The 27,110-nt window shown below is 39.0% G+C and overlaps 1 protein-coding gene across 4 annotated transcripts in view; it reads left to right on the top strand.

Annotated features, from left to right (window-relative positions):
- Nucleotides 1–27,110, top strand: part of SLC25A21 (solute carrier family 25 member 21) — a 560,688-nt gene that overhangs the window by 515,663 nt on the left and 17,915 nt on the right. For 3 of the 4 annotated variants that reach the window (XM_004465782.5, XM_071213972.1, XM_071213971.1), the window contains one exon: nucleotides 14,828–14,992. In XM_004465782.5, coding sequence (XP_004465839.1) covers nucleotides 14,828–14,992 — 165 coding nt within the window. Of the gene's footprint in view, nucleotides 1–14,827; nucleotides 14,993–21,335; nucleotides 22,118–27,110 lie in introns of those variants that run through there. The other variant, XM_071213973.1, reaches the window with a different exon arrangement.

Raw genomic sequence — 27,110 nt, forward strand, 5'->3', positions numbered from 1 at the left:
CAGCCACCATGTCCACTTTTCCCAATCCAATGCCACCTCTTCTATGTGGACATTGGATTGGTTGTGTCCATTGCACCTCTATGTCAAGAGGAGGCTCAGATTCCACATAGATGCTGGATGCAATCCTCCCACTTTCAGTTGTAATCACTCTAGGCTCCATAGTGTGGTGGTTGTCCTTCTTCAACTCCATCTTAGCTGAGTGTGGTAAGTCCAATAAAACAGATTGTAGGTGCTGGAGTCTGTTGAGGCTCAGGACCTGGCTATCACATTGTCAGTCCAGAGATTCAAATCCCCTAAATATATCTTAAACCCCAACATTAACTGCACCTCCAGCACATTAGCATGAAAGTCTTATGGAGGGAGATCCCATCTGAGTCCAGATTCATCACACATAAACACCATTTCCAAAGAGGGGCCATCTGACCTGGTAGTTAACCCCATCGGCCATGACCATAACTCCCATGGGTCTCTTTAGCCCTCAAAGGAACCAATATCTGGGGGTTATATCTGCTTTATCTGTCTCTCTGACTCTGCTCAGTTGTGCATAAGGGCAATCCTTCTGCCAGCCTCCAGACTCTTTTTTAGAAACTCGTAGCCATATAAACTCATTTCTCCATTCCATTTCCCCCTTACTTTAGGTCAAACAGCATTTTAAAGTCATGTTATTTTATGTAGACAGGGATATTCTGCTGATCCGCATTGAACCTTCCGTATAAGGCCATTTTCCAGTTGCATCATCAGTTGGTAGTTGATAGTGGTCCCTCGGTGCCAGGGAGGCTCATCCCCGGGTGTCATGTCCCACGCTGGGGAGAAGGCATTGCATTTACATGCTGAGTTTGGCTTCGAGACTGGCCACATTTGAGTAACATGAAGGCTGACAGGAGGAAATTCCCAGGCACAATGTTGCTCTAGGCCTTGTTCTTATTTTAGGCTTATCAGCTCACAAGCAAAGTCATTAGCATCAGGGGCTCACTGTTGAACCCTCACTCCCTCCCGGTCCCCACCGCTGCACCTGGGAGACTGTCGCTGCTCCCCTAGGGACCACGACAGAGCACCACTGGCCAGGAACCCAGTACCCCCCCCTGCTGTGGTTTTTCATTGTTACCACTATGAGTATATCCAAACATTACCATGCACCCTGGACATATGTTGATAGTAGCCATTTTGACTCCACCTCCAGCCTAAAGGCAGGACCGAAAATCATAGTGACAGTAGGAACCAGTTTCTTTCACCTGGATCGGCCTGTAGCCCTAGATTAGGCTTCAGCCCCACCTCTGGCAGGAAGGACGTTGGCGGGCCCTGCACCAGCCCATACAGGTAACTGCTGGTACCTTTGACCGGCACAGACTGAATAATCAGAGGCCTACCAGGGCAACTGCAGTCATCTTGGACCAGCACTGCATAGGTTGCTGCGCACACCTGCAGCTCCATCGCCACCCCTGGCAGGGGAGAAAGGGGCATGAAGCTTTATTAGTCTCTGGGCAACTACAGCTGGGCAACTACAGCTGTGACTCTGTCCCTACCCCTGGCAAAGTAGAAAGTCGGGAGAAGTTTCATTGGTCCCTGGCACAATGAGGGCAGCTTGAGCAGCCACAGCTTATAGCACCAACTACATCCTTGGCTCCTACTGCACAACCAGCAAGGAAGAAAGGGCAAGGAAGCCCTAAACTAAAGAGAGAAACTGCACCCAGAATAAATACACTAGTTAGCCAGATGCCAAGACACCAACAAAAAATTATAATCCCCACCAATAAACAGGAAGGTATGGCCCCATTAAAGGAACAAATAAGCCTCCAGATAACATAGAGGAGTTGAGACCACTAATCATAGATGTTCAAACAAATCTCCTTAGTAAATTCAATGAGATGGCTAAAGAGATTAAGGATATTAAGAAGACACTGGATGAGCACAAAGAAGCATACATAGAAAAATAGCAGATCTTATGGGAATGAAAGGCACAATAAATGAAATTTTAAAAAAACATTGGGGAAGCAGCTGTGGGTCAATCAGTTGGGCTCCCATCTACCATATGGGAGGCCCTGGGTTCATGTCCCAGGGCCTCCTTGTGAAGGCAGGCTTGCCCTGCAAGCACCACAGAGTGCCGCCCAGCCCGCAAGCACCACAGAGGGCTGACTCAGCAAGGTGACACAAAAAAAGGGAGACAAGCGAAAACACAAAAGAGTGTGCAGTGAATGGACACAGAGAGCAGAGAACAAGCAAGCTGCAAGGGGGGGTGGATAAATTTTAAAAATACAGACAAAGAAGAACGCACAATGAATGGACACAGAAAGCAGACAAGCAAAAAACCACAAGGCAGGGAGGGGGGGATATTGGAATCATATAATATCTGGTTTGAGGAGGCAGAAGAAAGGATTGGTGAGCTTGAAGAAATGGCCTCTAAAAGTGAACATACAAAAGAAAAGAATGGAAAAAATTGAACAAGGTCTTAGGGAACTTAAAGACAGCAAAAGGCATGCAAAAGACCTCATGGTTGTCCCAGAAGGAGAAGAGAAGGGAAAGGGGGCAGAAGAAATATTTGAAGAAATAACAGTTGAAAATTTCCCAACCCTATTGAAGGACATAGATATGCATGTCCAAGAGGCACAATGTACTCCCATCTGAAAAAATCTGAATAGACCAACTCTGAGACACTTACTAATCATAATGTCAAATGCCAAAGAGAGAATTCTGAGAACAAAAAGAGAAAAGCAATGCATAACATATAAGGGATATCCAATAAGTTTAAGTACTGATTTCTCACCAGAAACCATGGAGGCAAAAAGACAGTCGTCTGATATATTTAAGATACTACAAGAGAAAAACTGCCAGCCAAAAATCTTATATCTAGCAAGATTGTCTTTAAAAAATGAGGGCAAGATTAAAATATTCACAGATAAACAGAAACAGAATTTCTAACCAAGAGACCAGGTTTTCAGGAAATGTTAAAGGGTATGCTAGAGCCTGAAAAGAAAAGACAAGAGAGAAAGGCCTGGAAGAGAGTCTAGAAATGAAGGTTATATCAATAAAAGTAACCAGAAGTGTCAAAAGAGTGGGGAAAATAAAATATGACAGATAAAACTCAAATAGGAGTAAACTTAACTAACAATATAAAACACTTATATTCAGAAAACTGCAACTCGATGTTAAAAGAAATTTAAAAAGGCCTAAATAGCTGGAAGAACATTCCATGTTCATGGATTGGAAGACTAAATATCACTAAGACGTCAATTCCACTCAAATTGATATATAGATTCAATGAAATCCTGATAAAAATTCTACCAGCCTTTTTTTAATTGAAAACATGATTATCAAATTTATTTCAAAGGGTAAGGGGCCCTGAATAGCCAGAAACATCGTAAAAGGAAAAGCAAACTCTCATCTCCAGACTTTATTGTATTGTATTATATTATATTATATTATATTATATTATATTATATTATATTATATTATATTATATTATATTATATTATATTATATTATATTATATTATATTATATTATATTATATTTACCACTAGCTATAGTGGTAAAAACAGCACGTTGGCATAAAGACAGACACATAGGGAAACGGACTTTGGCCCAGTGGTTGGGGCATCCGTCTACCACATGGGAGGTCCGCGGTTCAAGCCCCGGGCCTCCTTGACCCGTGTGGAGCTGGCCCATGCGCAGTGCTGATGCGCGCAAGGAGTGCCGTGCCACGCAAGGGTGTCCCCCGCGTAGGGGAGCCCATGCGCAAGGAGTGCGCCCGTGAGGAGAGCCACCCAGCGTGAAAAGAAAGAGCAGCCTGCCCAGGAATGGCGCCGCCCACACTTCCCCTGCCGCTGACGACAACAGAAGCGGACAAAGAAATAAGACGCAGCAAATAGACACCAAGAACAGACAACCAGGGGAGGGGGGGAAATTAAATAAATAAATAAATCTTTAAAAAAAAAAAAAAAAAGACAGACACATAGACCAATGGAATCAAATCTATGGTTCAGAAACAGACCTTCACATGTATGGTCAAGTGATTTTTGACTGGCCTATCAAACCCACAGAGCTGGGGCAGAACAGTCCATTCAACAAACAGTGCTGAAAGAACTGGATCTCCATAGCCAAAAGAATGAGGAAAACGGACTTTGGCCCAGTGGTTGGGGCGTCCGTCTACCACATGGGTGGTCCGCGGTTCAAGCCCCGGGCCTCCTTGACCCGTGTGGAGCTGGCCCATGCGCAGTGCTGATGCGCGCAAGGAGTGCCTGTGCTACACAGGGGTGTTCCCCGCGTAGGGGAGCCCCACGCGCAAGGAGTGCACCCATGGGGAGAGCTGCCCAGCGCGAAGGAGGGAGCAGCCTGCCAAGGAATGGCGCTGCCCACACTTCCCGTGCCGCTGACGACAACAAAAGCGGACAAAGAAACAAGACGCAGCAAAAAGACACAGAAAACAGACAACCAGGGGAGGGGAGGGGAATTAAATAAATAAAAATAAATCTTTAAAAAAAAAAAAAGAATGAAAGAATACCCCTATCTCACACCTTATCCAAAAATTAACTCAAAATGGGTCAAAAACCTAAATATAAAAGCAAGAACCATAAAGCTTCTAGAAGAAATTGTAGGAAAATATCTTCAAGCCCTGATGGTAGGTGGTGGATTCTTAAAGCAGATAAGAAAAGGATACTTATGGACTGCCAAAGTTTAATGTATGTAGAAGTTTTAATTAGCTTTAATGTAAAAATGTATAGAGGAGATGGTAACAAATTGTAACAGCTAATTTATAAACATCTTGTATACGTACATACATTACATTTCAAAACATCTTGAAATGTAGTCTCTGCTGACTGTAGAAAATTTAGAAAATGCAGAAGAGTATAAAGCAGAAAAGTATGTAATCCAAGAGCAGTGCTTCTACTGACTTTCCAGGAGCACTCAGCCCTGCCTGGGGAGGACATGCTCAGCTGATCTGGGTGGGAATGACTCACTGGCCCATCTTTGGGCTCAACCTTCTGTAACTAGGGTCCCATGACTTTATTTATAGTAGCAGGAGCCCCTAATTTTTCCTTCTGTATTATTTTCAACAAAGTCAACTTATTGAAAAACAGACATAAGCAGATCTGGAAAAGGAAAACACATGGCGAAATGGATTGGGGAGAGACAAACCCACATTCCCACCACACTTTTTACCATTTCTTAATAATATGACCTGATCAAGTTCTTTGCAGACCTCTTGTTGGTAAAACAGTGGTGATCAGTCCATCTACTTTATAGGAAGGTATTGCTGTGTAGTAGTCAGAAGCACAAGCCCTGGAAGGAGAGCTCACTTATTAACTCTCAGTCAGCCTCGTGTTTTTCTGATGCTGGCTATAACCCAGTTTCCTCTTTTATTAGGAAAGAATAGCAGTAATAGCCATCTCAAACAGTGTAACAAGAGTTAAATGAGATAGCTTATGTAAAGCTGTCCATACAATGCCTGGCTTATAATGATGGTTTAATAAATGTTATTATTATCACATCTTTTTATGATAATTAAAATGTGATAATTTGTGTAAAGGGCTTAACACAGAGTCTGGCACATAGTAGGCACTCAACAAATGATAATTATTTCTAAATGTAAGTAAATCTTATAAATCCTTGTGTTTAAGTGGAGTCAGATTTATCTTGAGGTATTGCCCTCATTAATATTGAGCAGTCACAGCTAACTCCAGCTGTGGAAGTAAAAGCAGCTTACTAAATATCTAGAATAAGCAAAATTCATATAGCTAGAAAGTAGATTAGAGGCTACCAGAGGCTGGAGGATGGGGGAATGGGAAGTTTTTGCTTAATGGGTACAGAGTTTCTATTTAGGGTGATGAAAAAATTTTGATAACAGATGGTGCAATGGTAGCACATTTCAGATATAATTAAAACCACTGAATTGAACAATTAAAAATGATTAAAATGATAAACTTTATGTTATATACACCATATATCTTACCACAAAAAAAATTTTTTAAGAACAGCTTACTGATTGATGGTCAGTCCTCTCCCACAGTTCTCCCTGGTTCCTTCTCAGCAGCTGAAGCCATCCATTCAGCTTGAAATCTTTACCAAGTCTTAAGGGCTGGCAGCCTAATTATAAGGCCTATTCACAAGGTCTTTAAATTCATGCAGGTCCACTGTTCACTGTCATAAACAGCAGAAGCTGGATATCCATTTGCTTGAAATAACTAGTACAGAGGAGCAGAAGTTAGAGATGAAGCTAAAAACATTTGAGGTGATTTAGGAAAGAATTCAACCACTATCAAGGTATTCCTCCTCTGCATAGTCCTGTAAAGTTAATGTGGGGTTCTTGATCAATCCTTCTTAGTCACTTCACGTGGACGATTGTGAACTTAGACCATTTTCAGTCTTTTCAGTTGTGGTGGAACACTAAATGGATGGACTACATGCAGAACGACCAAATGGCTCTATCACCACGGTTAAGAAAAGCAGAACAGCTTAGTCACAGAAGCCTTATTTTGCACCTAGAGAGCTCTTGTCCTGCCAATTGTATGAGTTTCTCAGGCAGTATTTCTACTGTTTAGCCCTTTGACCCTCATGTCTTAGACATGAATCACCATGGAATTCTGCACAGTTGATTGTGAATTTCCTTATTTCTTCAGTCTGAGAAAATGACTCAGTGTGGTTCTTTAAACATGAAAATTTCCCAAGAAGTTAGTACTACAAAGAAAGGCTCTGCATTGGAATATAACCTAGGGCAACAGCAGTCAATAATCCAGTTAATATTATACCTAAAGTCTTCTAGGCAATTGTAGAGTAATAAAGATGGAACCAAAGGAAGACCGTAACATAAAGACCATGGCATTTAGAATCTTGCACAAGGGATTTGCCCTCACTAAGGCTCAGTTTTCTTATCTATTAAATGGTTATATTATTGACTAAATCATAGAGTTGTTTCCAAGCTCTATCCTCTTGCCTACCCTCACCCTTGTAATCAGCCACTCTTTTACCCTTACCCCATGGCATGATCTGCCCTCAAAAGGAATGGCCAAGGGAGAGGACTATGCAGGTCCCACTGTGAGTGAGCTGGGGGCCATTTGATGGGGATGCCACAGTCCCAGTGTACAGAGCATGGTCTAGAAGGCATTATGGAATCTGGATGTATGTCCTCTGGGCTCTGTTGGGAGGCATGGCTAGGGGTCTCTGAAACATGGGTTCCAGGGCAAGGGCCCCTCTTGCTGGGGTCTAAAGGCAGTACTAGCTGAGAGCAGAAGCTGCATCTGTTATGTTCTTGGTAGTTGAGTGCTGGAATTCCAGTCTTGGAAACCCAACTGTGATTCCCATCAAGACCCCAAGAATGACACCTACCCAGGTTCCACCTACCCAGGTTCTCTGCTATGTGATCTAGAGCTGTTTCTCTAGGCAGTTTGATGGTTGGAAGCTGTACGGAATCCAGAAAAGTCATGTTCTTAAAGCTAATCCATTTCTGTGGATATGCACCTACTGTAAGGAGGACTTCCTATTGAAGGAAGTTACTTCAGTTAAAGCATGGCCCATGGTAGGTCTTAATCCTCTTACTGGAGTCCTTTATAAATGGGATGAATAAGGAGAGAAAAAAAGAGAAAGCTCCAGAAGCAAGAATCTGAAGCAAATAGACCTGGAAGAGAAGGAAGAGACAAGCAGATGCCGCCATGTGCCTTGCCATGTGACAGAAGAGTCCAAGATGGCCAGCTGCCAGTTTTCAGGGAGAAAGCATCATCTGATGATCTCTTGATTTGGGCATTTTTTTCTCAGCCTCAGAACTGTAAGCTTGTAAGCTAATAAATCCCTGTTGTAAAAGCCAACCCATTTCTGGTATATTGCTTTCGGCAGCTTTGGCAAACTAAAACAGCAGTCATAACTGCATAAAACAGCAGTTACTCACAAAATATGCCTTCCCACCCAGTTTAGTCATAAACTATTCCAAAAATTTAAAGGAAATTGTGGTTAATTTGGTTCCTGATACCTTCCCCAAATCCCTCAGGCTTCTGTATAAAGTATTGCAATAGGTGTGCTTGTCCAGCCTCCACTTTTTAAATTAGCACCATATCAGTTAAAGACTATAATCCCTGCCACACTTCCTCCAATTTCAATACCAGACTTTTGGCTAGCGTCTTAAAATTCACAGTGAATAAAGAAAACCGGTCTCTAATTTAAATATGCTTGACCTTCTGTGGGGAGCAAAGTAATCACAGCTTTGTCATGCTCTGGTTTGGTTCAGTGGGTGTGAAAGCATGTTCAGATAAAATCAAAATATTCCCAAATCCCCTTCCCCCATCCTTCAGACTAAACCCAAGTAAAATATTCTAGTGTGTAGTCTCTGGTTTTGGACTACACTTGCCCAAGGATTTCTCAATTGGAGATGGTTTGTATATCCAGTCTTGTCAAAATGTGACTTGGTAGCTTCCTATCCTTAGAGGACATTTCTTGCCTCTAACTGGATGCATTATTTTTAATTTTTATATTTATAAGAACTAGAAGTCACCTATCAGCTGTGCTCAGTCAAGTGGTATTTTGGCTGGCATGCTCTTTGCTAGCCTACAAAATGTGAATTTCTCCCCAGGAGCCAAATCTTGTATGAATTGTTTCCCAGTTTTTCTCTCCACTTTGAAATCAACTTCAAAGTTATTATTTGGCTAAAGGGTTATGATTTCCTTCCCCTGAGGTCTATAGGATTTGCCTCTGATGTGTGGCTGGGGCACAGGTTTACTTTCTACTCTGTCATTTTTGTCTATGTTACATATGAACATAATCATTCTCACCCCCAAGTAAGAAACGAAACCTTTAGGAAATTGCAAAAGCCTGTTTTACCTTGTTAGTCTATAAAGAAGTTCAGGCCAAGAAAGGAATAATTAGTCTTACCTACTCACTCTATAATTACAATTTTATAGATCAATTAGCAGATAGCAAGTGTGTAATTGATAGTAAAATCTTTAGTGATAGGGGTTTTTAAAAATTAGTTCAGAGTTTAGTTCTGGTGTTTTGATACCAGCACTAAACATAGTTCAATGCACATCATCTGGGGTATTTAATAACCTGTTAGAAACCAGTTAGATGATATCACAAAGCTTAGTCATTATTTGTTCCATAAGCAATCAACAGATATTTAAATAAATTTAAGTATGTTATGCTGGGTAAGCATAAACTGAATAGAGGACTTCTTTCATATTCATCTCTTTCAAGAAAGAGAGAGTAGAAGTTGAGTTACATAGGGAGTGAGCATGTGGCTCCGTTTACAGATAGTGTGAGAAGTCAGCTTCAAGGACATATCGGCATTCATGATGATGTATTAAGTTCAGAATTTTCCTGCCGGACTATGTGAAACATTGGCAACTGTTCAGCACTTAAATTATTTCTTTCCAGTCTATGATTCTTTTGGGCAGAAAAGTGAATTATGTATATGAATCTATTCCTATAGTTATCTTTCAATAATACCTAAGGCAGCTGCCAAGATAATTTTCTATTATCATATACAGAAAATAAACTTCAGCCTTCCATTCAGCTGTGCCAGGAACTCTAGAATTTTTTCTTTCAGAGTCAAGACTTTGAGGTAATGATAATAGTTACCATTTAGAGAACATCTATTATATGCCAGACACTATGCAAAATGATTTACGTGGTTTTTATTTTCTTTATTGAATTTTTTATTTTGATAACTTTCAAATTACAAATATAATAGTTATTTCACAAAACAAAGTAATACAGTGATAGAGAAAAAATAATTAATGATTTCTGCCAACACTTCTTTCCAATCTCATCTCATTAATAACTGCTCAGAGTCCTTCAACTTTTCCTTATGCTCACAAACACTGACTATTTCAGATCTTCCATGTTATCTCTTTAATGTTGGTAGTTTTGTCCCCATTTTATAGATAAGGAAAATAAAGTCCTATGAAGTTAGTCGTTGGGGAACTGAGCGTTAAATAGGTCCCTTTCTATTGGGATGAACAAAACCTGGATAATTTAGAAGCTCAAGGGGAAGTCAAAAGAAAGCGTTTTTGAAACTATGAAGAAGAAAATGTTCCTTCCTTGTTTTCAGTGTCCTCTGTCGCTACCAGCACGGGGGCAAAACCCAGCAGGGGCAAGGCCAGCTGTGCTTTGACTGTGCTGTGCCAACAATATAGGGGCAAAGCACAGTGTCAGCATCTTCTCACCTGGAGGGCCAGTGCAACCGCCAAGGACGACTGCTGGGCAGCACCTTGATGTTGACATAGTTCTGTGGCTCAGAATCTGGGAGAGTTGGTTTACAGCAAATTATTCTTTACTCACAGGACAAATTGTTCTCCACTCACAAATTGATTAAAAATAAACCTGTTCATCACACTTAAACTCTAGCCAGAATATAATTATGTTTTAGGTACTGTTCTTTTGTCCATAATCATGCTTTATTAAAATAATGTAATGATGGATTAATGAAAGATCTAAGCTAAAAGGAAGGTAAAAAACGTGAATTTCTGAATCTGATTCTTCTTTCATTTACAGTTTGTTCTCAACTAAAAGGAAGGTTTTTCTTTTCTTTTTTTAATTTTTTTCAAATTTATGAAAATTCTTTAAGACCTCATTTGAGTAATGAAATGCATAGGTGATTGTCTGTCTCCTGTAGATCAAGGTATTTTCCTACCTAAGTGTAGCAACTAGGTCTCCTATTTTTTAACAAAGCAGTATTTTTCTGAAGGCCTAAATAGGGACACTCACCCCATTGTGTAAAGATCTCATCCGGTTTGCTTTCCAACCATATGATGAAATCCAGTGCAACACCCTTATTCCTTTGGCTCCAAAATGCAACAAAATTCACCTTGCCATTGGAATCAAGGAAAGGAAAGCATGTGGAGCGTGCTGTCTTTTGACATGGTGTGCCTGGAGCTCTTCTCTGGTTTTAGAGAGGGAGGAAATTCACTGACACATCCCATGGCCTGTACCTGTTGGCCGTTCTGATCGCTGTTTACCCAAGGAACAATGCCTGCTCTCTAACACCTCTGCCTGTGATCTCACAAGTTAATCAGAGCCAGCCATGGTCAGTAGTTAGATGGAAGAACTCCAGAAAAAATAACTGAGGTGCCGTAAGTTTTCTTGATGATTTGTTGGTAACACTGGGCTCTCAGAGCATAAGGAATCAGTGCCCCAGAGTGGTACCTGAGAGCATTGTTTGAGCAAAGGATCTTCTCTTCTAATTAAACACTTGAGGACTCATTTTAAACAGAAATTTTATTTCATTTTTATCCTATATCCCATAACCATTGTGGAATATTCTCATAGGTAAATATTTTTAAATTATCAGCATATCTCTCCAAATAAAAATCAAACAAAAATATTTGTTAAGTTCTAGTATATGAGCAATGAGTTGTGCTAGGCATCTACACAGTGCATAGAGCCTAGGAAGCACTCAATAGATATTTGTTGAATAGATACATGTAGGAAAGAACATGGAGTTCTCAGAATTAGTTGTTGGCAATAGTTGAAATGAAAGTTAACGAAGACTTTGAGTTACTTCAAATGGAAATACTTCTGGCAGGTACCTATGAACTGCAGATTTCTATAACCCCATGTGGAGGGAGAAGTATGGTATCACAATATTAACTATGCCTCAATCCGCTCACTCTTCCATACTTGCAGCTCTGGTGCAGACAACAAATGGTATACCTGGGAAAGTTAGAACACAACTTGACCCACAATTGGTAACTAAATATGAAAATTGGAGTGAATCTAAATAGTAGAAGGAAACTGAACTGGGCTCTCCCCTAACACAGACCCGCTGAACTGGATAGTGTTGGAATCATTTGGCTCATGATGCTAATCAGGTCACCATTTTGTTTTGAAATGGAAGCCCGGTAATCAAATAAGTTTAGTAAAATTCCTTGTGTTTACAAAGATCTAGTCAAAATAATTCTATATTTTCCTATATAAGCATCCTAGTGGAAGTCGTATTTTGCCTTTCTAATTAAAGATTTGCCCACATGTGTATGATACAATATCCCTGAATAAAACAAAAAACAAAAAAATACTAGCGTACTTTACTTGTAATTTTTATAGGAATTAGAGCGCAGTTTTTTTTTTAGGCCCCAACTTGCCAGACAAATGTATTTGTGCTGCTATGTATTTATTTTGTATATTAGATTATCAAATTCTGAAAGTCTTACTGCCAGTATATAACAAGAATCAATGTGAAAAGGAAACTGAATTAGATGCAAAATTCTAGTTAAGCCATTTACCAGGGTTTTACCTTGAATATCATTTAACAATCCTTGGTTTCCTCACCTCCAAAATGAGGAAGACTATACCCACTGCTCTTGTTACAGGGTTGTTGAGAGAAGCAATCAGATAGGATGGCAGAACTAAGCATGGATTTGGAGTCAGATGCCTCAGTTTGACTCAGTTTGAGTTCTGGTGTTCCACTTATTCTGTCTTCTTGGGCATGAACCTAAGTCGTAATTTTCTCATCTGTTAAATGGGGATAATAATACCTATTTCACCCACTTGTTGAGAGGATTAAATAAGATGAGAGTAAGCATTTGTGATAATGGCTAACTTTGATGAGCCCTGACTGTTTCAGGTACTTAATAACATATACGAGAAAGCTTTCTAGGCTGTTCTCAGGCAGCCTGCCTTGGACTGCCCATAGACTAACCAAGAGGTGAGCTGCTTTTTTTAAATTCATAATAAACTTAAGTTTAGAGAAGTTCAGGGTTTCAGAAAAATTACATCCTAAGTATAAGAGATTCCCATGTAATCCCCACCCCCCATCCCCACTCACACACATTTTCCCCTTTTATTAACGTCTTACATTAGTGTGGTATATTTTTTACAATTAATAAACTAACATTGAAGCATTGCTACTAATTAAGGACTGTAGTTTATGGTTTACACTTTGTGCTGTACAGTTTTATAGGTTTTGCCAAACGTGTACTGTCATTATATCTGTCATTGCAGAATCATACAGAACAATTCCAATGCCCTAAAAATGCCCTGTGTTCTGCCTGATATCCCTCCCTCTCTGCTCTGAACCCCTGGTAACCACTAACTTTTTTTTTTTAAGGGTAAAGTGAAAATATTTTTTTTGTTTTTTGTTTTTTATGAGTAGCTATTTTTTAATGTCTTTTTTTAAAAAAGATACATAGTTCACACAAAATGTTATGTTAAAAAATATGAGGTTTCCATATACCCCACACTCCCACCCCACCCCCACTCCTCCCATATTCTTTCATCATTGTGGCACATTCATTGCATTTGGTGAATACATTTTGGAGCACTGCTGCACTGCATGAATTATAGTCTACATTGTAGTTTACACTCTCCCCCAGTCCATTCAGTAGGTTATGGCAGGATATATAATGCCCTGCATCTGTCCATCAGCCATGTGGGATCTAAGCCTTCTCTTGATTTAGAGGTGGAGCGGACAACGCCATCCCAGGAACCTCAGGATGGAGGAATAAAATATGGATTAGAGTGGCTACTGGTATTCTACTATAGAATTATTGTGACTCTAGCAATGGAAGAATTTGTATCATTGATGTGCAGACAATGGCCATGGGAGTTGCTGAAGGCAGGAGAGGGAAGAAGGGAAGTGATGTAGGGGCATTTTGGGAACTTGGAGTTGTCCTGAATGATAGTGAAGGACATTATATATCCTGCCATAACCCATTGAATGGACTGGGTGAGAGTGTAAACTGAAACATAAGCTATAATCCATGCTGTGTAGCAGTGCTCCAAAATGTATTCATCAAATGCAGTGAATGTACCACACTAATGAAAGAAGTTGTTGATGTGGGAGGAGTGGGGGGTGTGGGGAATGGGGTATATGGGAACCTCTTACATTTTTCAATGTAACATTTAGCGTGATCTATGTATCTTTTTTTAAAAAAGATAATAAAAGCTGTTTCCTTAAGGTTAATGTAAGGTATTAATATTATAATTAATCATCTTAAATGAAAAGGTGAACTTGAATGTAGAATTATAGCTAGTTCTTAAAACACTTATCAGCAAAAACTATAGGATTTACTGTATAAACAAGCTCATTTAAATGCATCATGTTAATTAGCTACCTATAAATACAAGCTGGATGAAAAACCTCGATTGAATTTGTTCTATTCTGTTCTGCGCACATAGCCTTAATTGCACATCAGCTAATATTTAATAAGGAAACAGTTTTAGTCAGAAATGTCGTCAGACTGCCATGACCATGCCAGCAACCTGCCCCAGGTGAAATATCAAATAAATGTCATATCAGTCCTTGCCTCATAAGCACAAAAATTTAAATAGGGAATATTTTCCCCTGTTTACTCTTCAGTCAAAATATGAAGAGAGATACCTTTTGCTATTCCTCCAAAAAGGAAACTATCACTCAATCTTTTTTCTAAAAAAAAAGAATTGGTGTAATTGTATTATAATGAGTGGTAAACCTCAGGTAAACTAAAGTGAGCTCTTTACTAAGTTCCAGAGTAGCAGCAGACTGGGTTTCAGCAGCCAAGGCGCTTCAGCCTTGAGTGATCCATCTACAGAGCCACTCCTCTCTACCGGCATGGATAATCCAAGAATTGGACACAATTATTTACATGTTAAAGTTGATGTTAGTTACCGTATGACATTAATTTCATAATTCCACCAAGGAGGTTTTTTACTTCTTTGCCAACAATCTTCCCTATAAGACCAGTTATGCATGTAATTTTGTTTATTTTTGGGTCTTCTAATTTTTAAAAAGTACAGGGCTAGGCATGATTATTCATGTTTGGGGGAGAAGAAGTCCCTAATTCTGGCTTGAAGGGAAGCTAGAACAGTAATTTACTTTATTTCACAATTGCAAAGATGCTTTTTCTGGCTTTGATTGATTGTCTCTCCTACAGCAACCATCCACTCTAAGTTATGCAAGATCCATCATTAAGAAGGAGGGCTTTGGACTCCGGGGCCTCAACAAAGGATTGACGGCAACCCTGGGACGTCATGGGGTTTTCAACATGGTGTATTTTGGTTTCTACTACAATGTGAAAAACGTTATTCCTGTCAATAAGGTAACTATTTAATCGGCTAAAATCCTGGAGGAGAAACCTGTTAATGATAATAGCTCCATGTTTGCAGTGTTCACCAAGCTTCAGTCGCTGTGCTGAACGCTTACATCACATCCACTATCTAATCTGATACTCACACCAGTCTTATAGATTGAGTGTTTTTATTCCTATCTGAGTTTCCGAAACAGACTGAGAAAGACCAAGTAAATTGCCCAAGGTCACACAGAAAACAGCAAAGCAGACTTGAACCCAAATGAGACATCAAAATTCATCCTCTCGAAGACTATACCATTACACCTGAATGCTTTCCATTTATTACTAATAGGAATTTCTAGAAATTATGTTATTACTTAACTTTTATCCCAGAAGTATAGCTTTCTCAGGGAAGTTGAAAGGTTCATAAAAGTGTCAGCCTAAATATTACTTAGGCATTAATTTTTAAATTCATTTAGTTTAATTAGGGTAAGTAATACATGAACTTTTCTAGGATCATTTAATTTTGGTGCTAAAATAGTAGCTATTATTATTATTATTTTTTAATGATCACTTACTGACACCAGCAGCCCTTCAACTTTTTCTACAAGATTAAAGTAGCACATGATGTGCTTTAAAACTGAGCCTCTTTTTAGGTATAACATCAAGCATTTTCCCCTGCCGACAAATAAATTACTTGTGGACCCAAATTGAAATCCTGACAGGGACTGATTGAGAAACATTTTCATACACTGGCAGCTTCCCACCAAGTTCAGTTCTTAATTTCATTTGGTAGAAAAGTACTGAAGGACTTTTTAATAAAACATAAAAAATATTTCAAACATGTCTGTCACCAGACTCTTCAGTAAAGTTGATTCTACTGCTTTGCCCAACTATTCTTGTATTCTAGAAAAGGCTAGGACTTAACCCAAGTAACAGCTGAAGCCAAGGCATGTTCCACAGTAACCATCTGTTGGCATTGCCCAAGCTTCACTAACCACAGTTAACCAAGTTTCACTGTATTTGGAAATCTCATTTATTGAGTAGAAGCTTATGTTTTGTTGGCCCAAAATTTCTCCTGGTTAGCCACAATGTATGTTGATTGACAGTTCTGACTCCTGTGGTCCTCTGAGCTCTTCTGCTGTTGAATTACAGAAATGGAGTAGTTTAAACCCCTTGTTCCTGGGTGACAAGTCTTAACACTTTAAGATTCTTTTTAGCAAGAGCCAGCTACATAATTTGCAGAGCCAAGTGCAAAATGAAAATGCAGGGTCCTTTGCTCAAATATTATTAGGACTTTCAAGTCAGCAATAGTACATTAAATTAAGCATTGGGTTCTTCAAATTATAGGATCCTGTGTGGCCACAAAAGTCACACACGCATGAACCTGGGACGCATAATCCATATAATACAGGTGATATATCTGTCCCTCTGTTTCTCCAGCTATTCAAAGGCTTGAGACAGGCAGGAATTATAGTCAATGAAATGGATAATACAAATATTTATATATTTTATTATAATATACTAATACATTATTTCAATATAACAAGTTTGTTCATATTTAAGTAAGAAATATTTGACAAACTTCATTCTACAATAGGATGATGCATTTAGCAGGTTAAGTGTTCTGCATTATTTTAAAAAAAACATTTTTAAAAGCCTTATGATATTCTGAAATCATGGGAGGATCCCATTCATGTTGCCATTCTCAAACCCAGCCTCATTAATAATCTGAGCATGATGTTTCATATCACTAAACAATTGTATTAAGCACCTACTGTTCTGTACTCTGCTGAGCCCCGGGTATTGTAAGATGAATAAACATTGCCTCATTCTCAAGAAGACCCAGGAAAAGCCACTTAAACAAGGGATTGAATGAGAATAAAATCTTTTGCTTAGACAGACTTCATATTGACAGTCATCAATTAATAATAATAATAAAATTTTTATTCTATCTAAATCATGTTTGAAAAATATTTCACAAATTCTGAAATTTGGCTTTTCCAAATTTGGTCCAGTATTCTAAAAATAAAGCCCCTTCATATTTTATGTGGAATAAATCACTGTGTTTAAAAACAATTGGTTTCTCTAGCCTTCAAACTAGGAAGGAAGATTTTAAAATTCAGAATTCTAGATAGATATAGGGGGAAGCAAATTTGGCTCAACTAATAGAGTGTCCACCTACCATATGGGAGGTCCAAGGTTCAAACCCAGGGCCTCCTGACCCATATGGAGCTGGCCCACGCACAGTGCTGATGCACGCAAGGAGTCCTGTGCCACACAGGGGTGTCCCCCACATAGAGGAGCCCCACATGTAAGGAATGTGCCCTGCAAGGAGAGCTGCCCTGCGTGAAAAAAGTGCAGGCTGCCCAGGAGTAGCACCACACACACAGAGAGCTGATGCAGCCAGATGATGCAACAAAAAGAGACACAAATTCCCAGTGCTGCTGACAAGAATGCAAGTGGACACAGAAGAACACACAGCGAATGGACACAGAGAACAGACAATGGGGGGAACGGTAGGGGGGAAGGGAAGAGAAAAAAATAAATAATAAATCTTTTTGAAAAATAGATGTAGGACAGGTATAGAAATAGCTTTTGAAATACGTTAGCTCCCTTTCAGCATCCCAGCACCTGTACTATTTCCTACCATCGTCCATTTCCATTTGTAAAGGAAATATGAGACTGTAAGCTTTATAAGGACAGAAAATTTGATCGTTTCTTTCCTACTCCCTCTCATTCTCTCTGTCTCTCTCTCCCTCCCTCCCTCCTTCCCTCCCTTCTTCCCTCCCTTCCTTCCTTTCGTACTATATCCTAGCAATTTGAATGGTATCTGGCACAGAGTCGGCCCTCAATAAATGTATATTAAATAAATTAGTGGAAGAAAGGTAAAAGGAAGGATTTTTTTTTTTGCCTTTTAACCAGATACTAAAGAGATATGCTTGCATTTAAAAGAGTCACTATATTAGCTAATACTAGTTTAAAGGTAACTGGGAGAGACTTTACAACTGAAGAGCTTACAACCAGAACCTCAGTGAGTCTGACCAGAAGCACAAAACTCCAGCATGAAAAGAATTGGGCATTTGATGGTCACATTATCACAATTGTGTCTTTATATTTAGAAAATGAAATGTTTATTTGTGGAAATTAATCTAAAAATGGAGGTATTCATATTGCCAAGCTAAGTTTTCCTAAGTTGACTCAGTAGACCTCTGGAGCAGACACGTTTGTTGACAGTAACCAAAATCCTGATGATGAGTTCAACAGTGTAGGCAGGATCCCCCAGCCCAGGAGTCCTCCGGAAAATAAAGTGGAGCAGAAAGGGTGTGAAGTGAACTGTTCTTCTTGGGTAACATTGCATCTACTATCTGTCCAGTTCCTAATTATATTCAGTGAACTATCAACAAACAATTTGCCAAAGGAATTCTCTATTAATTATGTTACACCAGTAAGTGTCTATTTATTAATCAGAACCCTGCAGAATATTAAAGTATCTTCTGAATCTTTAAAAAAAAGGATATATTTTGTTCACTGTAATTGTGGAATTAATTTTGATTTGTGTTATAATTCTTATAAAACTGAGAACTTGTGACTACAATACCTCATTCTCTCACCCCTACCTCATGTGCAAAATAATCAATTTAGTGAACTATCAGCTGTCACTGAAAAAAACTAAATTTATGTAAATTCAACTATAATTTGCTATACTTGAACACTAGTGGTAAAGCACAAATTTCTACATATTTGACTATTACCAATTTTAAATTGTAAACTTCTGGTAGTGCTAAAATGTGCCGTATGATTCAGAAGTATGTTTCCAAGCTAAAAGCACTGGTTCTTTTGCATTTAATGATCTAGGCACTGGGACCCCTAGATTGGAGTATGGGGGAAAAACTGTACATAGAATTTGGGGTCAGTGAATCTGAGAATGAATCCTGGCTTTCAGCCATTCATGTAACACATACCTATTGAGTGTCTAATGTGTGCCAGGCCTATGCCAGGCACCAGCATTGACAGTGGTGAGAAACTGTTGTGGAGCTTACAAGGCAGTGGCAGTAACAGACAAAAACAAATAAACAAGCACACAATGAATGTGAATAAATGGTGAATGAAAAGTACTAAGGTAGGACAGAACAAGGAGCCCTAATATAATCCTAGTGGTCAGAGAAAGCTACATGACAAAGTGCCATTAGAGCTGAGAATGAGTTAGAATTTAGTAGGTGACAGCAAATGAGGGCAAGCGTTCCAGGCATAAGGAGCATCTAGTTGCAAAGGCTGTGAAGAGGGAGGAAACTTTTCTAAAAAAAAAAAAAAAAAAGATTGTCCTTGTGGGTAAAGCAAATACATAAAGGGGTCAGGCATTACTGGCCCTCGTAGACCACCCTAAGGATTCTTGTCTTTCTAAAGAGCACTGGGAAGGCAACAAATGATTTTAAGTAGAGGAATTACCTGGTCACATTTTTGCTTTTAAAAGAAGTCCAGCTGCAGGATGAAGTGAGGAGTGGTGAGAGAAAGGCAGAGCATATACACAGAAATGCTTTTAGGCTCATGGTGGAGATGAGAAATGGACCAATTTGAAAAATATTTAGGAGGTAAAATTGATAGGATGTGATGATGGAGTATATACACATGTTGAGAAAAGGAAGGGGTAGGGATGATGCCTAGGTTTTTGGCTTGAATAACTGAAAGCATAAAGACACCACTGAAAGAGAAACAGATGTGTGGGAGACTATTTTGGACTTAGCCTGGACCCTATGAGTTCAACTGTATTTGGGACTCCAGAGTGCAGATGTTGAGTCATTGGTTGGATGTGAGTCCAACCCACATCCAACGTAAAAACAAGATCTAAGCTAGAGTTAAAGACTGAGAAGTCATCTGTATACCTGGGTGTGAAGGGAAGGCTCTGTCCCATACAGGCTGAATGACCTTGGGTTACTCCACTGCTGAGCTTTAGGGTTTTTTAATCTGTAAATTCGAAAGCTAAGATTATTCTTTTTATCTGACAAGATTGTTTTGAAGATTAAAATAAATAGTTTAAGTTGTTCGTGAATGTTAAGATGCCATACAAGTCCTGGTGATGGTCAGCAGGTAGTGGAAATGCTAACTTTGTATTGAGGAATTTTCCCCTAGGACTATTACTTTTGCACTTAAATGAACACTATGTATTTTCTTGCCTAGAACAAAGTCACTGACTTTATGTGTTCTGTAATCTAAGCCTGATTCAAAACTGGGAAACCAGGATTCTTTAAATTTAAACCATAATAAATCAATCCTTTGTGAAGTGGAAGGTATGATAATCATTAAAACATGTTGAAGAACGTCATCAGGTTGTTATAAAGCATGAGAAGGAGGTGGTGTTTCTTGAAGACTTTATTCCATCTTTACTGTGGGCTGTCTCTAGCCATATACTTTGGACAGTATTTATGGGATTATTGTTTCAATTCCCTCACCCAGAAATTGGTCATTCTGTTGTTCTAAGGAAATTTGAGATTTCACCAACTCTGACTAGCGTAGGGTAATTGTAGATTTTTCTTAATTCATTGTATTTTTATATCTACAAGTTATCCTGCAATGTTTTCCATTTTCAAAGTATTGGATTTTATAAGAAACTGTTCATAATGATTATCTCTGGGCAGTGGGAATGGCGAGAGAGAGAGAATTCCAGACCAAGCAGGAGAAAGCGAGCAGCAATTAAAGGAAAATACTGTTTCTTTACACCGTTTTAAATTGTTGGAAGCTTTTACATTAAGCATGTGTTAATTTTATAATAGGAAATAAATCAGTAAAAATCTTAACATAACTTCATAAAATAGAGTGCCTCGTTTACTATTTTATTCAATTCTAAGGCTGGAGGTAAAGTAGGAACTTGAAGCAGTAAACCCAGTTAATTCAGGTCAGACATCCACCCCTGAGGGAGAGAGGTTTTTTAACTTTAACTCTCCAGATGGGTGATCTCAGGTAGATATATTTCTCAAATTATCACAGAAATGTCCTAATCTTCTGTGCCCCTTTATACTATTAAAACTGTTTTTATAAACTGTATGGTTTGATTTTGCCTGATCCTCATCACAATAACTGTCATTTTCCGATAAGGAAACCAAGTGATAAATTAAGTCCAGTGGTGAAAATAACTGAAGTAATTGATCTGAGGTCACATAGTAGGGAAAGGGAAAGAACCAGAGACCAGAACTCTTTCCATTTGTACCATCTAATGCTTTAACTCTACATTTTTCCAAGTATTTTGTTAAACATAAATTATTTCTTAAAATGGTAACCAAAATTTAACTAAGTGAAATAACCAAAATATCCTGGTAATATAACAGATTCCTCTTTTGTCTCATTTGGACCTGTAACTTCATCCTCCCTTTTTCAGAATCTTAGGATATAATCCACAGGATTATAAAACCTGACCCTGGAAGAAACGGACGAAGGACATTACCAATTTGAAAATGATGCTGTCATGTTCTTTATTTTTAGAAGTTAGTTGTTCCTATTGAATGGTGAATAACTGGCTACACTAGAGAAAAGGCTGTTTTGGATATTAACTGACCACAGAATTCATCTAATGGAGGCATTCATTTACATCTTGCAGTAAACAGAATGGAATGGCAGTTTAAAGAATTATCCCTTTTCCCCAGAAAAAGGCCATTACTTTTCACAGTAAAACCCACTAGAAATAGATATTGATTAACTTAAATGCTGACGTCTTTTTCAAATATTCATGGGAGTAAGCTTTTGTTGCAAAAACAATTTTTTTTCATCCCCATTCCAAGCTGGGGATATTCAGAGCATATATTTGTGATTTTTATATGCAAATGAGAATTATAGATCAAGGTATTTCATATTTTCATTAACTGTCTTATATTTCTATATTTACTGCTTTTTTATGTTCTATAAGTAAAATAATAACAATAATAGATATCTCTGTCTAAAGCTCAAGACTGTCAACAGTATTAAATTGTGCTTTCAGTTTGCATCCTAATTAAGGATGTTTGCAGGAGATTTTGCCAAAAACAATAGACCTTCTGTGTTGAATTTTGCCATGATATAAATGACATGTGTGGGTTAGAAATGTTCTAAGACAGAACAATTTTTCATATGTTCAATCTTTCTTACTTAATAAACCATTTAGCTCTGTCTCTGTGGTCATTTGCTACAGACAGCATTAAGTCAAACATTGTTTATTTCCTACTAAGTAATAGCCATAGAAGATTACCTTTTAGAAATGCAAACGTTTTTCTTTTGACTTTTAATATTTTATTTGTCTTGTAAATTCTGTAGAAAGCCTGAGGATAGTTAGTGCCAGAAGCACTTCAGTTTATCAGAAGAAATGTGGAAATGTGTTAGTTTCATAATTGAGAGTTATGTCTTTCCCAGAGGTGTGCACTAGGCCGAGTGAAAAATGCCCCTTTGGGTTTAAGTGGAGAACTTAGTCAGAGCTGTTTGAATTTTGAAAAGAAGAATCTCAGTAGAATTAGATCAGTGTAGAATTAAATTTATGACTGTTTATTTTTCTGAATCTCTCTTAATCATTAGTCTTACCGATCATCCGGTGATGGGAACAGCAAGAGCATTAAAGTTTCATTAAGCACAACTCTCCTTTCTGGTGAACCCCTGGGAGAAAACTCTAAGTATATATTATCTATAAAATTCCAGGATATGTGACAAGATTTTATGGTAAAAAGCAGTATCTTTCACTGGCAGTTTGCACAGACTCCCTGGGGCATAAGTGGGGGTGGACAGAGAGGAGGGAGCCAGGAGTTCAGACACCTTCTTAAATAAACTTCAGGCCAAACTTTTCCAGGTAGGCACCACCAAGTGGATGGAAACGAGGTGCAAGGAACTTTAGATTCTCAGCAGGTTCATTCTATTCATTCATTCCAAAAGTATTCATGGAGTATCAGCCACTTGCTGGTACCATCTCACACTGCCCCTGCCATAATGGGGTTTACCGTCTAGTAGAGGAGACGGACAAGAAATCATTGCAATTGTGATAAGTGCCATGAAAGATAACTGTCAAGCTGTGAAATTTATAACCAAGGGTTCTAATTGAGACCCATGGCAGGTAACAGGGTGCAGGGTATAAAAAAAACTTCCTTTCAGAAAGGATGTCTAGGCTGGAGTGTCAAGGATGTGGGTTAGCTAGACCAAGATGAAGAAGATGAACAGACCAACCAAACAGAGAGAACAAGGTGTGTGACTGGCCAGGAGCAGAAAGACGCTCAGGGACCTGGAAGAAGGTAAACAAACAAACAAAAAATAAGGGTAGCTGGTATGTGGAAAAGGAGGCAGTAGAGGCTACAAAAGTCACCAGGACCAGACTGTTTCTACATGTTTACTCCCCTTAAACGATTTATCTGAGGGGGTATGTCTAGCAAACATATTACATAAGTGGAGCTATATGGGTGTGGGAAAGTTTCATTTATAAACGAATTCCAGAAGTAGACTCTCATGAAATAAACTTGGCTCAAAGCCTTCTTCTTCTGGATCATCTGCCTACCTCCATATCAGAGCATCTCAGTGTGTCCTTGCCCTGACTTCTCAACTTTTAGAATTTTGTTTTGTTTCGGGAACCTGGTTTGTTAGTTTTCCTTGGGGTCAGTGCCTTTACTGAGGGAAAACAAAACAAAATAAAACAAAACAAAACAAAAACAGAGAATGCGAGAACAGAAAATCCTATTGGATTCCCGAGGAAATATGTAAATACTATTCTCATTTTATATGATAGTATTCAGTGACATAATTGACTCTCAGAGAATATTATCTACCCAAATGAATATATATCTAAAAAAGGAGAGAGGGCGGAAATAATTAAGTGATAACTATTACTCTTAAGTCATAGCCCATCTTGTCATACTACGTATTTTTATAATTTGGACTAAGTGGATAAGACCTTCAAAATTATTTTACACTTGACAACACTTTAAAGAACAGATATCTTGGCGGGGCGGGGGGAAGGAATTTTCATGGCTATTTTCTGAATGGCTACATTTAGATGTGGAGCTTTTAACAAAGACTTTGATTTCATTCCAAAGCCCAGAGCCCTGCAAGGATAGGATCTTGGGAATACTCCAAATTCCTTTAAAAATGCTTATCAATTAAACCATCTCATTTTAGTGAGTGACCTTCTGTGAAGTGAGGAGCTAGCATTTCCCCAGATTATCTAACATGAAGAGAAAATAAACACTAACAGATTCTTCTGATAGCTATGAAGTGGAAACAACTGTATTTTTTAATTAAGCTTCAAACAAAACAGCATGAAACCATGATCAGGAGGAAAAAGTACTTTTGTCAAAGTTGTTAAACAAAATAAGAAAAGAGATTCAAAATTATGGTAAATGAACGGTGTATACTTAGAGCTGACCCTACCTTAAGCTGACTTGGACCTGCTAAAAGTAACAATATCTAAAATGCAAACTTCCTTTTTTAAAAAAAAAAAAAGCAGTTCACTCTCACTCAAGCCACCTCCTTGTTCAGTTACCAGGAGGAAACTATGATTTCCACTCACCAATTATTTTCATGATCACCTTTGCCAGCTATGGGGAAGACAATGATGATCTGCTGTTATTTGCTTTGTGGTTGCTACCAGATGCTTAACCAGTAGATATATGAACCTCCTTTGCAATTTGCTTCTGAGTCCCTTGTTCTTTGTTTATTATGTCTTTATAAAGTTGAGATAAAGCATTTATTAAATACCTATGATGTGTCAGGCCCAGTATATCCACAATGATGAATCTGATACCGTATAGCCCTTTCCTTAAAGGCTCACAAGGAGCGTTCCAGGAAGAACATCACAGGTTGGGAGTTAGAGTTTGTGAAAGATTTGAGCCCAGGCAGTCTGACACCAGAGCTGATCTCTTAATCATTGTATTATACTTCTTCAAATGTGTGGATAAGTGAGCCTTTGAGTCTTCCCTTCTCCAGAATTTATCCACAGTTCCTCAGCCACTCTTCAAGTGGCATGGCTCCTAGTCTTCTACTAGTCTGCCTCTCCCACTGCAGGTGCCATCGGGTATGTCAATGTCGGTATCAGAACTGGACACTCTACTACAGTTTTGAATTGATCAGTTGAGAGTACAATAGGATCAACTCTTCCTGTGATTTGAACATATGCCTTTCTAAATTCGAGGCATTTGTCAGAGAGGGAGGTAGGAAGGGAGAATGGATATTACTTTTACATCACAATTTTGGCACGTATAAATCTTTATGGCCAGTTAGCACCCCCAGATTACAGGAATTGCAGTCAAGTCAAGGCTCTCAACCTAAACCTTTGCACTTGCCTAAAGTCAGAATTTTACTTTCATTATGCTTCTATTTCATCTTGTGGGTTCAGTCCAGTGCTAGAACTTGTGACAATAATTTTATTGTTGAGTTCCTCATCTGTCACCTTAGCTCTCGTCCTAGTCTGTGTCATCAGCAGATCCAATAAGCAGGCCTTCCCCTTCTTCACCTAGGTCATCTGGCCTTGCTTCATGCTGCCACATGAGCACAGCTCCTGAGAAGAAGAGCCATTTTGTTTGATCAGACAAGAATCTCTCTGGCTATACTTTCATCCACCTTCCATTTACTGTCTTCTTTTTTAAAAAATACATTAAAAAAATTTTTTTAATAATTTAGATTATATCAATGTTGCATAAAAAATATAGAGGATCCCCATATGCCCCACTCCCTACCCCTCCCACATTTTCACACATTAACAATATCCTTCATTAGTGTGGTACATTTGTTTCAAATGATGAACACATTGAAGCATTGCCACTAAGCATGCATTATAGTTTACATTATAATTTATACTCTGTCCCACACCATTTTGTACGTTATGACAAAATATATAGTGGTCTGTACCCATCATTGCAAAGTCATTGAGGACAATACCAATGTCCCGAAAATGCCCCCATATTACACCTGTTTTTCCCTCTCCCTCCCCTCAGAACCTCCAGTGGCCATTACCTCAGCATCAATGATAAAAGTTCTTCCATTGCTAGAATCACAATAAGTCTATAATAGAATACCAGTAAATCTACTCTAGTCCATCATTCATTCCCCAATCCTGAGGATTCTGGGATGGTGATGCCCACTACACCTCTAATTTAAAGGGGTCTTAGATCCCATGGGTCAGATGGATGGGACTATATTGCTTGCAGTGCAGATTCTCTCTGTTCCTTGGGATGGGTATTGTCCATCATCATCATCTCCTTGTTAGTTGTCCTGGGTGAGTCCATGGAACTGGAGAGTAGGTGTTGCAACTCTGTTGAGATTCAGGGCCTGACTGGCACATGGACAGCCCAAAAAATTTAAGTCTCTTGGACATACACCTATCAACTCTAGTACTAACTATAGGTTCAAATAGAAGGGGCAGAAGAGCCATATGTAGGGAAACCACAAATGAGTCCAACTCTGTCACACTGGGGAGCATAAATTCCAAAATAGGACCCACTGGCAAGGTGCCAAACTCCTGAGTTGTCTACCCTGCCCATAGTGTCTTGATGTCTCTAGAGCCCTCAGGAGCCCTGCTATTTGAGGCAAAATTTACTGTGGCAGTCAACGAGATCCTACAGAGACATGCATAAGTACAACCTCTGGAATGACCTCCCAACTCACTTTGAAATCTCTTAGCCATAAAAACTCATTTGTATTTACCCTTTCCCCCTTTTGGTTAATGTCTTTTGCCAGGTGCATTGCTAGTTGGCATTTGGTAATAATCCCTCAGTGCCAGGGAGGCTCATCCTCAGGAGTTATGTTCCATGCCTGGGGGAAGGTAATGCATTTATATATTGAGTTTACTTAGAGAAAGGGCACATTTGAGCAACAAGGGGACTTTCAGGAGATTACTCTTAGGCAACATATAATACTAGGCTAAGTTTCAATTTCAAAAGAAAAGGTTTATAAATACAGTCATCAATATCAAGGGCCATCACAATGGTCCATCCTCCTTTAGTAGGCACTGCCTCTATACTCAGGGGATTCTTGCCATCTCTTTAGAGAATATGGCACTGCTCCCCAGCATAGGAATTCCATTATTCTTTTGGTTATCATGTGCCTCTCCACCCACCATGACAATCCCCATCAACACCTAAACACATTCATATGACTTAGTGGTATGCCCCAGGTGGACATCCTCCCATGCATCCCCCATCACTGACACCCC

The sequence above is a fragment of the Dasypus novemcinctus genome, chromosome 3 (genome assembly GCF_030445035.2).
Source record: "Dasypus novemcinctus isolate mDasNov1 chromosome 3, mDasNov1.1.hap2, whole genome shotgun sequence".
Lineage (NCBI taxonomy): Eukaryota > Metazoa > Chordata > Mammalia > Cingulata > Dasypodidae > Dasypus > Dasypus novemcinctus.